Source organism: Haemaphysalis longicornis, unplaced genomic scaffold (assembly GCF_048455015.1).
Source record: "Haemaphysalis longicornis isolate Haplotype H1 unplaced genomic scaffold, Haemaphysalis longicornis Haplotype H1 scaffold_2, whole genome shotgun sequence".
NCBI lineage: Eukaryota > Metazoa > Arthropoda > Arachnida > Ixodida > Ixodidae > Haemaphysalis > Haemaphysalis longicornis.
Window position 1 is genome coordinate 31,199,645 of NW_027526295.1, and position 12,032 is coordinate 31,211,676.

At 46.0% G+C, this 12,032-nt stretch overlaps 1 protein-coding gene across 1 annotated transcript in view; it reads left to right on the top strand.

Annotated features, from left to right (window-relative positions):
* LOC144168815 (uncharacterized) overlaps positions 1–8,420 on the top strand; it is a 93,000-nt gene extending 84,580 nt beyond the window's left edge. Inside the window, exons 10-11 of the mRNA XM_077697803.1 lie at positions 838–940; positions 8,252–8,420. Of these exons, the coding sequence (XP_077553929.1) occupies positions 838–940; positions 8,252–8,272 (124 nt within the window). The 3' untranslated portion in view covers positions 8,273–8,420. The remainder of the gene's footprint in view (positions 1–837; positions 941–8,251) is intronic.
* The last annotated feature ends 3,612 nt before the right edge of the window (positions 8,421–12,032 follow it).

Here is a 12,032-nt window from a genome sequence, read left to right on the forward strand (position 1 = left end):
GGCGCATCACGATTGGCAGATGCGTGGCCGTGCCCTTGCTCTAAATTATGTTCTCACCTTTTCTAATACACTCGGTTACTCACCCTCCAGTGCTGCGTGCACGGGGAGGTTAAGGCGGGCAGGTAAAGGCGCGTTAGTCAGCGTGCATCAGCGGAAGTATGCAGCCTCATGCACGGGAAACACGTCCAAGCCCACAAAGGTCTTATGCGCTCTTATGCAAAGGTCTTATATGCAAAGGGCTTATGCGAGGGTCTTATATTCGTCAGTTCTCAATCTAGTTTGCAAAACAATGGCCCTAAGCGGCTGAGGACAACATACACACACACACACACACACACACACACACACACACACACACACACACACACACACACACACACACACACACACACACACACACACACACACACACACACACACACACACACACACACACACACACACACACACACACACACACACACACACACACACACACGCGCGCGCGCGCGCGCGCACGCACGCACGCACGCACGCACGCACGCACAGAGAGAGAGAGAGAGATTGGAGGGTGGGCATCACGTGATCGTTGGGTCACACACACTGTTCCCGACCGTGGAAAAATAACTCATGGTTTCTAGTTATAGCTTGTATGGCGCGCAAGTTTAACACTTCCCCGAGCAAATGCCTGCGCTAGGACACAAAAATACCACCAACAGGAGTTAACACTACACAGTTTAATGGCGTTCATGTGTGCAAGCTTTGTGTTTCTTGTAGAGCTTGTGCTGGCTGCACCGAGTTGGAACAGCGAGATATACAATGTTTATTGGAATTTACACGAGCCATTTACATGTTCAGGGTGAAGTTCCGCCAGGAGCTGGCCATGAAAAAACAACGCGACCGCATCAGGGCAGAGCAGAAACGGCAGGACGAGGCGCGGCAGGAGAAGTTCAAGAATCAGGCAAGTGGCCCGCGTTCAGCATTGTTTGCCTTGCCGTGCCGCTGCGTGAGTTTTGTATGTTTCGCCTATTGCCAGCACAGTGCTAGTGTTTACGAAACCAGGCGCATATTGTGCTTGCAATCACTGTCCCCATGCATTCTTTTCAGGGAACCTGTGTATGTGCGTTGTCGCAACTTTTTCAGGGCTCCCGTCTTGTCCGGATTTCGCACTGTTTGCTGCTTGCGTAAAAGCGGACTAGAAAAAAAAAACATCCTTTACAGCATTTTAGCCCACTTAAGATACCTAAAAAATCACTGCTTTCATGCTCCCACCTAAGCTACTTGAAGTAATGCGCCAGCCTTGGACCTTTGGCCAATGAATCTCGTCGCTTAAAGTCATGACGCAGCTTGCAGTCGCACCTTCCGCTCTCAACGAGTGCTATGTCGCTACAAAGCCATCATGAGATCTGATTTGCGACTACAGACAGCCTTACATTCATTTTCACTTTTGTATTAGCCGACGAAAACAGTCCACTACGCCATCTTCCAAGCGTGTGTTTTCGGTTTCCCACGGCGACCATTTGCTTCTGCCGGGTGATGCCACCTGGTCGCGGGTGTAGTGGCAGCAAAGTTAGCTTACACCTGTGCGGAACGGGTGTCTCGCGTTAACGGTGTCTCAAAATTGTCTGGCGTCAAGCAAACGCCTCAAGAGAGGATACTGTCATCAGGAGGACAGGTTGGGGGACTTCCTCCGGTAGCACCTGAGCCTCAGGCACCAATTTCCTATTTGGCTGCAGACCCTAAAACAACAGCACATGCATCGTGCTCTCAAGTTGATAGTTGTGCCGCCTTTTAAAGCACCGCAAACCTTGTGCACACGTTGATTGTAATTGAAAGCGGCCACAAGGACTACTGTATATGAATTGAGAATTTACAGAGGCCTCTGCGCCAGAGAATAAAGGCAGTTCGTGAGGCAGGGTTGCAGTAGAAATGCCCTGATCAAATAGCTGGCCAGAACTAGTATCTGCAGTGAAATATTATAACCGAAAGCTTCAGTCTATCAACGAGAGATCATTACAGGGCAGCATTACATAAAATTGCAATACTGCCGTCCCCCTATCAATTGAGAAGGCTGTCTCGACCATTTAAACTGCTTGCGTACTTTCGCACCTAGCATAGTTCGACAGCAAATGTTCGCCCAAAGATTTAATGGTAATATCTTCCATAAGGATAGACAAATGAGACCACCTGTATAGAACGATATCTGGGGTATTTATGACTCGGTAGTCAAGAATTACCGGTTCGTTCACTGCATTTGACATCCACGTCCTTAATCATGACTTCTATAAAAGAGTAATTCTGAGAAAAAAAACTAAAAGAAATAGTCTAGCTTGAAGGGCATAGGGCACACAGCACTTCACGGAGTGATTGCCTTATCCACGCACTTTCACAAGGTCCTAAAACATGCGATCACACTTTCAAACTACACGTAATTTGAAACTACAGGCAAGAGGCGAATGACATTGCAGACGTGTGCCTCAGTTACAAGGAGAACACAACAATAAGACGTTTGCAAAGAATAAAACCTAACTGAATATTTCTAGCTACATTAAAACACAATTTTTGTTGTGTAAACCATCACTTGATTCATTACATTATGAGACTACGGGCTTTAGAGAGCTTGCACGACAGAGGAGCCGTTAGTTTTCCAAAAACGCTTAAAGAAGTACCGGTACCAATTAGTGGTGCTAATATTATTGCACAGTTTGCTTACTTGATCCAAGCGGCAATGGTTCTCAGTGAAATATGAACAGCCTGCGAAGCATCCAACTTATTTTCATTTTATCTTATTTATCGCGCCGACGGAGCAGCACATAGACCGGAGTCAAACAAATGGATATCAGCGTGTAATCCTGCGCGGTAGGGAAAAGAATGTGACGTAGTCGTGTGCTTCCGACGTTTGACAGAAACTGGTGACGTCATTCCCCACGCGCGGTCCGGAGAACGGCGACTAGGCGCTGGCGCGTTAACATAGCCAAAGCTACAGGCATAGCCGCACCACAAAAAGGCACTCTTGCCAAAAACGAAGTTACACACGCGGAAACAGAGCGGATATTATAGGCTAGACTGTCAATATAAGTCGCCATCAGAACTTTTATTGAGTGCGGTCATAAAATATCCGTCCCCATGGTGGGCCTAGGCGCCTTCAGGCAACCCAGCCGCTCAGCTCCGGCGGCTTCGGCGGCGGCGCGGTAGAAGAACGCCTCCATCGGCTTGTGCAGTGTTTTGACGTCCGCACAAAACGGTGACGTCAGAGCGTGGTTCTGTCATACGTTCCCTGTGGAAGCGATGGTAGCCAAAATTGACGATTTTCACGTGGTTCTACGCAATTAAGTAAGGTGAGCCCAGGTATTTTCAGTGCTCTTTTGGGTTTGCCGAGCCGTTAAGCATCGATAAAAACAATAAAAAGGCAACAGAAAAATTCTTTTCAGCACTCCTTTAAAATTTCACTTTCACCCCAGACAGACTGGTTGTCAAGTGGAAAATTCTTGAGATGAAAAGTACCTCGCCAGGCAAAGGCTTCATTGCATAGGTTCCCGCTTTGGTCTAAATTTCGAACGTCAATGGTGAACTGCAGCGAACCCGTAAGAAGCACGCTGCAAGAGGAACAGTAATACAATGGCGAACTATGCGCAGGAATAAAAGAGCCAATAGCAAAAAACAGTTGAGGCATTAAATGAGAAAAAAAGGGAGGTAGCGATTCCGGATGGTTGGTGGTATTAATAGGGGCCTTTGCTGTCCAGTACACATCAATAGGAGGATAATTGTTCGTATGAGCGCTATACACGCAAGAAGGGCACACCATGGATTACAGTGGTTTTTGACGTACTTTGTAGCAATAAAAAAAACATGTTTCCAACAGCGGAGCTGTTTAGCCTGAACTTAAGTTGTCCAACGTAAACAGTAAAAAAACAAATTGAAAGAAAGAAACGCTTCCCGGGGTTGGAACCGAAGCTGGGTCCCTTGCGTTCTCAAACCGGCGTCTCTATGACTTAGCCATTATCGCTTTCCGGGCGCACGGCATTTGCTTTGGGTTATTCGTAGCGTTGGCTTTGGTCTTGGCCCAGTGTTTTAGCGAGTGCTAACGCGGTCCACCTTGGGAGATGTGTGAGCCGCTGCACATGCGCTCCTCCGGTTCGTATAAAGCCGGCGTGTAGCGGTGGCGGTGCGCGACACGCACACATGGGTAGAACCAAGAAGTTTCACACCACCGAGGAAGAATCCACGTACCGAGAATCCAGGCGTGCTGCTAGGCGGGCACAGCTTTGCTGTTTCTGCAGCTTTGAACCACTAGTGCAAGCTTGTCCAGTTTCTTATTCACGTTTCGTTCTCAATCATCAACACGTAGGCAGGGACTGTGGTATATTTCGAACATTACAATGGAGTTTCATGTTGAGGTATAAAGGTGCAATGCGTGCCGCTGCACGCTGTGGTTCCTGTGGTTGATGCCATTCTAAAAAGAACTGATTACATTTTCATATCACCCACAACAGTATGTGTGAATTACAGAAACTCAACGTAGCGGGCATAATTGGAGCAACGTACAAGGGGCATGGAACTCTAGAGATTTCCTTTGCGTCTAGCACTTCAAGGTCGTGAGTACGCCACCCCCGAGAAGAAACGTGCTGCCTAAAGAAAGCAGATTGCGAAGTTTGCGTGGAAAAAAGGTTATGCTCTGGAAGCGTTATTCCTTTTCGCGCAGAAAAGCTTATGTGTGGGAATTAATAAAGCGAAGCTTTCGTTAGCTTTTCCCGGTGTTTTACGCGACAGTTCATCTGCTGGAAGTCTTGCCGGGTGCGGCGCTGCCTTCTATTTTAGACCACGTAACGCTGACCGAGGTAGAGCTACTGACCGAGCTGTGGCTAGAGGAGGTTACAGCTGACAACACTGCCCTCCTTGCACCGAGATCGAGTGGCCAGACTGGGAAACGATTGGCTTCACAGCGCCTGGGCAAGCCCCACTTTCTGCGTGTATTATGCTCTCTAAGCTTGCATATGGTGGCATCTTCGCCAGGTTGATTGAGACATGAGACGTGCCCCGTCACCTCTGGCATTCCTTGACGCAATCGCCACTGCTCGGCGTTCTGAAAAAAAAAAGCAACTACGCCAAACAGAATATTACTCTCAAACATTCTAACGCAACTTAATTTAGACCCAGGTAGGCCTGAATAAAAGCTTTACGTTACGCTAATTCAAAATATGCATGGAATTCGCCGATTTTTGTGTCCGATTTCGCGAACATATCAATATTATCCAAAATGGTGGTACCTTTTAATAAAAAAATTCCAATTTTTTGCATCTACAGCATTTTATTGAAGTGTGTAAAAAGCGACAACACGGAATCAGCAATCACAGCGCCGATGCTTTTCGTTTTGGGTCACAGATGAGGGCAAGGTCAGAACGCAGCAGCATTCTTAAGGAGCTGAACTCGATTCGGCCCGAACGAATCTCGCTACCACCGCGGTCAAGAGTGAGTGCTCGCACGTGCCTAGCGCCCCCAACCACCCTCTGCGACGCCCAGCACGGTCGTTCCGCTTGTTGTGGTATTCGTCGATGGTGGCTTTTCCCCTCACCCGTTGCAGATGCTGTCTGTTTCCCCGGTTTGTCGATGTGTCGGACTGTGGCCCTCCCAATGAATGCTTTCTGCATGCGCTGGTCGTAGACGTGCACCGCATAAATCTCGGGCCTAAATAATTTGGAGTTGCCACTATGACAGTGTGAAATTGAAAGCTGCATTCAAACACAGTTTTTTTAGTGTGGTATCAGACGCCAGCCACAAGGAGAGGAATACTTAGGTCGTGCAGAAACCGTTTTGAAAATATCGCAGTAGCATCGATTAAGAATTTTAATGATTTTCATAAACCAGGAAGTGATTTTTCAAATCTATGGCACGCTAAAAATAGCAATGCATAATAATTTTCTCTGCAGCATTTCATAGGCTGATATCCCGTGATGAACACAAAAGACAACGAATTGCCCTGGGGCCTGGTTCATCTAGCAGTTTACTAGATCGCCGCATTGTCTTAATAAAACTTGCTGCTGGGCTAGTTGGTTCATGATCATAAGAACTGGGATAGCGCCAGTCCTGTCCGTTTTTACTTACGTGTGTCCTGTTTTTTTAAAGCGGTAATCCCAGTTGTTATGCCGCATTGTCGAAGATGCAGTACTGACAAGCAGCTCATCTCGTGATTTATAGCAGCTACCATGTCAATCCGGGGGGCATAGCTGTAGGTTTAGGGACGCTTAAAAATAATACTCTGAGTTTTGTGTCACATTGTCGAACTCCGGAAAGAAACACCGGCATATTGCTTCGGGCGCAAGGGGAAAATTAGGAGCACCAATCGCCACACATGCTTCGAAGTCTTGTAGATATGCGGTAGCTGGGCAGAAGCAGATAACGTTTTGCAATATTACTGCAGAATTGGGCCCCGTTGTGCAGAAATTTAGTGTAATGACTAGTTTAAGCGTTCCACCCCATGGCAATGCCACATGCTGCATTCTAGGTGTTGCATGTGTTACCCTCGCATTTGTGCCGTGTTGTGATGTGGCAAAAAATTGCATTTTGTGGGACTGTTGTGTACTGGTGTGTGTTTACTTGCACGGGGGTATTAATTTGCCCTGTTTTCTCTCTCGTCAGTGGTGTCTCACTTTCATGTATGAATTCGCAAAAATGAACACAGCTTATGTCAAAGGAAGGAGGACTTTTGTATTTGAACTTTTTACTCCGCTATCGACGTTTCCTGCGTACGTTAGCTGCCCAAGTTACGCACGCAGGCATGGCAAACTTCTATAGTACCTTGGGAGGGGGTGGGATTCAGAATTACTGATTGAAGTTGTGAATCTTTTCACTTTGTTAAGTAGAGAAAATTAGATTGGGAAAACAACTGTGGAAAAAGTTCGGCAGAACCCTGGTAGGTGAAAAAAATTAAGTTGTATTTGCGGGTAATACTTTTATTTTACTAACTCATACTTTTCTTCACAAAATAGTGTTCACTAGAGTGTGCAGCACAGCGGAAATGCACATCCTCACATGCAACCACACAATCACGAACCTCCTGCCATACACAATTTGTAAAATGCTAAAATCTTTATTATCACACATACAGTCTTCATTTTTATGACGCGTTCTGATTTTGTGGTCCTTGAGAATTTTAACAAGCCATTAATTCCAAGCTGTGGTACCGCAAACTTGGATACAGTGCCAGCAGCGAACACTGACTGCGTGCAAACAGAAATCAAGTGCACACCCTGGGCTTTCCGAAGGTAGATCAGTGGCATCTTTGTTTTTTTCAATCTGCGCCAATATTTCTTGATCTGCTGTTGAACTTTCCCTTGAAATTTTTTCTTTTATTCATTTTTATGTAGTGTACACGTTTAGGTAGGGACCAGGGGTAAAGCGAAAACCGCTTGACGTGGTCCAGGCTGTCTACACACGTAAATACATCAATACATCTAATGCATTCAACAGTGCGATCACAGTAAATCACAGTATATTTCAGAAGATAAACATTGAAGGTGTACATGAGCACTTATCAGTTTCGACAATAAAAAGAAAATGTTTAAAAATAAAGCTACAAGCATACGCATGAGCCTGGGTCTCTACTGTCACTTGGTGATGCTGGTGTTCAGTGGTGTACTTGATTGAAAGTGCACCATTATTCAGACGATAAATTGGGTGATTTGGTACTGGTTCATACTGAAAAAAAAATAGCGCCACAAGGACGAGAAAGCATACAATTGGCACAAACACAACGCTGTGTTTGTACCTTTTCTCGTCTTTGAGTTTCCTGCGCTAGTTTTTTTTTTAGTATGCACCCGTACCGGTTACACCTCGGGAACTTAAATGCATGCCCTGCACAAGGTCCCGAACAAGTGCCCTCTTCCTCCAAAACAATGAGTCCCGCAAGCAGGGATGCGAAAATTTGTGCTGCGAAAACTAAAGCGGTCACTCTCCTTCTTTTTTTCTCTTAACGAGCGGAATCATGAAAGCAGTTCTTATGCAGGGGCTCTAACTTAATGCCTTCAACGCATTACGCGATTGGTAGAAATTATCAGTAAAATCCAACTTCTGGGGCGTATTTTGAGCTAAAAGTTTTTGTGTTAACACCGGAATAGCGCTGTACAATAGGCAAAGAAGGTAGGTACGTTTAACTGAAACGGAGATGTCAACTTTCGAAACTTATTGCCGTAGTCAAATCACGGATTTTAAGGGCCTTGCTTTCGTTCCCCGTCTCCCCTTTCCTTGTCTCTCCTGACCAGAGCGATCCTTCCAGAAACCCAAGAAATCCCAGTGAGAGGCATCATGGCGACGACGACGACGACCGCAGCAGGAAGGAGACGGAGCAGCCGCTGCAGCTTGTCGTGCCAGTTATACACAAGCCAAAAACGAGAATTCTTAGGCCCGTCCAGAACAGTTTGGAGGACTATCAAGGTCATTTGGCACCGGAGGCTGGATCTAACCACCACCACACGAAGACGACGCTCACCGGAAGCCTCAGCCCTGTGGAGAACACTCGGACACTTCTGGTGCCTGGTGTTCCCGTCTTTGGCATGGTATAAGGCCGACGTAAACCTGTGCAGTGCTCCGGCTAAAAACGTTTTCCAAACGGCATTGCCATTGTGGTCTAGGAAATGTTTAGTTTGAAGAGTTTTGAAAATCCTCGTTACGTGCTTTCATAGGAGTGCGGGAAGGTAAAAAGAAATGCAGTATTTTACTAAAACCTTCGAAGCAGAGCATCACGTTACAAAGAAATTGTGGGCACATTTCGTGCAGGTTAGTATTTGCGTAAACATGGAAACTGATAAGTACGGACCGGGCATCTATCTATACTGGTCGAAACTGTGTGTTTCAGGGCTGTGCTTCGGTTAACGCAGAGAAAATGTTTTTGTGAGGACGTTGATGCATTGCTTAGGTCTGAGAGGCTTCCGCAATGAATTGCGTAACGTACACTGCCACCCACAATATTTACTTATAAAGGAAACAATTGTAGTACCATCTAAAGCAGCCACATTGCCTTGAATGATGAATTATAAAAACAAGCGAAATGAGGTATCAAGTGGTGGAAGGCAGTATGCAGTGCATGGTGTTCGCGGTCGCTGGTGACGCAACAATCAAATACTTTATACAAAACTTTAATTTTGACTCTCTAGGTGCGCCGGATAGCCTGTCGATCACAGAGCAAATGATTTTAAATCGTTATTATTGTGCAAACAGCAAAATTATTACTATAAGTTTCTGGGCGCATCTGTACGTGACCCAGGCGAAGGACGGCGACGAAGCTGGCTTCCTGAGATGAAGACCCATCTAACAGACATGTGCGCTTTCAAACCAGTTAAGCGCACATGTTTAAGGGCACACACACACACACACACACACACACACACACACACACACACACACACACACACACACACACACACACACACACACACACACACACACACACACACACACACACACACACACACACACACACAAACAAATATATTCAAAACGGAGAGAAACCCTTGCACACATTTTGTGACACTCCTTTGATTTTATTAGAGATAATTTAATAAAATCTCTTTCCAACCGCCCCTTGCTCGATATTAGTCTGTCTTTACACTTAACACGCAAGAGAAAGGGGCCAGACCGGGAATAAAGCACGGTGGAATATGGAACGGGTGGGGAGTGACTAGGGCGGCTCTACCAAGAAGCTTGGACTGCATATCTCGGGACGCCGGTAGTCGGACGAAAACCTGCAATACAAACGATTGTTGCGCCCGTGTGTTCGTGGTTCTCGGTACAGTTTGGTGGCCGGACTTCACTTCGGATGAACTTGTTGCCCGTGTTTCTAAGATTCGTTGAACTCCCCTCATTTTCGTTCTTCGCTCTGGTCTGCGTCTCACTCTTGTCCATTTCCTACCCCCTGTACTTTTTTCCCTTGTATTTCCCTTTTTTGCTTCCGCTGTCCACAGTGTATAATTACTGTCATTATCATCATCAGCAGCAGCCTTTCTACGCCCACTGCAGGGCAAATGCCCATCCCATTAATCTCCAATAATGCCATCCTGTGCTTACTGCGACGAAATTATCTCCGCAAACTTCTTGATCTCATCTGCCCATCTAACCTGCCGCCCTGTGCCACTCTTTCCTTCTCTAGGGATCCACTCTGTTACCCTTAATGACCAACGGGTATCTTGACTTCGCATTACATGCCCTGCCCACGACCATTTCTTCTTCGTAATTTCTACTATGTCCTTAACGCGCGTTTGTTTCCTCACCCTCTCCGGTCTCTTCTTGTCCCTTAATGTTCCACCTATCATCTTCCGTTCCATTGTTCGCTGAGTCGTCCTTAATTTAAGTTGAACCCTGTTAGTGAGCCTCAAAGTTTCTGCCCTGTAGGTGAGTACGGGTAAGATGCAGCAGTCATACAGGGACCTCAGGGATAATGTTAGGCTGGCATTCGTTATCTGAGAATGCCTGAAGAATGAACTCCACCACATTCTTATCCTTCTGATTATATCTGCCTCATGGTTGGAATCCAGGGTAACTACTTGGGGTAAGTATATTGATTCGCTTACCACTTACATTGCCTCGCCACCTACTCAAACCGCTGTGCTGTCCCGAGATTATTGATCGTTACTTCAGTTTTCTGCATATTGATTTTCAGGCCCACGGTTCTGCTCAGTTTATCCAGTGCGGTAAGCATGATCTGCAGTTCGTCCCCCGAGTTACTTAGCAAGGTAACCTCCTCAGAAAATCTGAGGTTACTGAAGACATCATCATCATCATCATCACCAGCCTATCTACGCCCACTGCAGGGCAAAGGCCTCTCCAATTATTGTTCATTTAGCCCGGTCCTGTGCCAATTGTGGCTAATTTATCCCCGCAAACTTCTTGATCTCATCTCCCTATGTAACGTTCTGTCGCCTCCTGCAACGCTTGCCTTCTCTAGCGATCCACTCTGCTATCCTTGATGACCAACGGTTATCTTACCTTCGCATTACATGCCCTGCCCACCTCCATTTCTTCTTCTTAATTTCTGCCAATATGAATATGTCCTTAACACGCGTTTGTTCCCTGACCCACTCCGCGCTCTTCTTGTCCCTTAACGTTACACCTATCATTTTCCGCTCCATTGCACGCAGAGTCGTTCTCAATTTAAGTGGAACCCTCTTATTGAGCCTCTAAGTTTCTGCCCAGTAGGTGACTACCGGTAAGATGCAGCTGCCATACACTTTTTTATTTAGCGACTTTTTTACTTAGGGCTTTCATTATCTGAGAATGTCTGCCGTATCCCCTCCACCGCATTCTGATCCTTCTAATTATCTCTGCCTCATGGTTGGGATCCGGGGTCACAACTTGGCCTAAGTAGATATATTCGCTTACCACTTCCACTACCTCGTCCCCTATCCCAAACTGTTGTGCTGTCCGGGTTGTCCCGAGGTTATTGATCATTTGGTTTTCTGCATATTATTTTCAGGCCCGCGGTTCTACTCTGTTCGTCCAGTGCAGAAAGTATGGTTTGGAATTCGTCCCCCGAGTTACTTAGCAAGGCAACGTCATCAGCAAATCTGAGGTTATTGAGGTATTCTCCACTAACCCTTACTCCCACCTCTTCCCAATCCGACGTTCTGAATAATTCCGGTAAACATGCTGTGAATAACATTGGAGAGATTGTGTTTCTTTGTCTGCTTGTATTTTACTGCTCTCCTTATGAAGGATGATGGTAGCTGTGGACCCATTGTAGATATCCTCTAGTATGCTTACATAATGCTCATCTACCCCTGGTTCCGTAATGCCTGAATGGCTGTTAGGGTTTCGACAGAGTCAAATGCTTTCTTATAACCTATGAAAGCTGTATACAGAGGGGTTCAGTATACTCAGCGCACTTCTCTATCACCTGATTGATCGTGTGAATATGGTCTGTTATAGAATAACCTTTACGGAACCCTGCTTGTTTTTTATGTTGACTGATATTTAAGGTTGAAGAAATTGGTTGCAGAAGGTTTCTGAGGTATTCTCTATTAACCCTTACTCCCACATGTTCCAAATCTAATGCTATGGTTCTA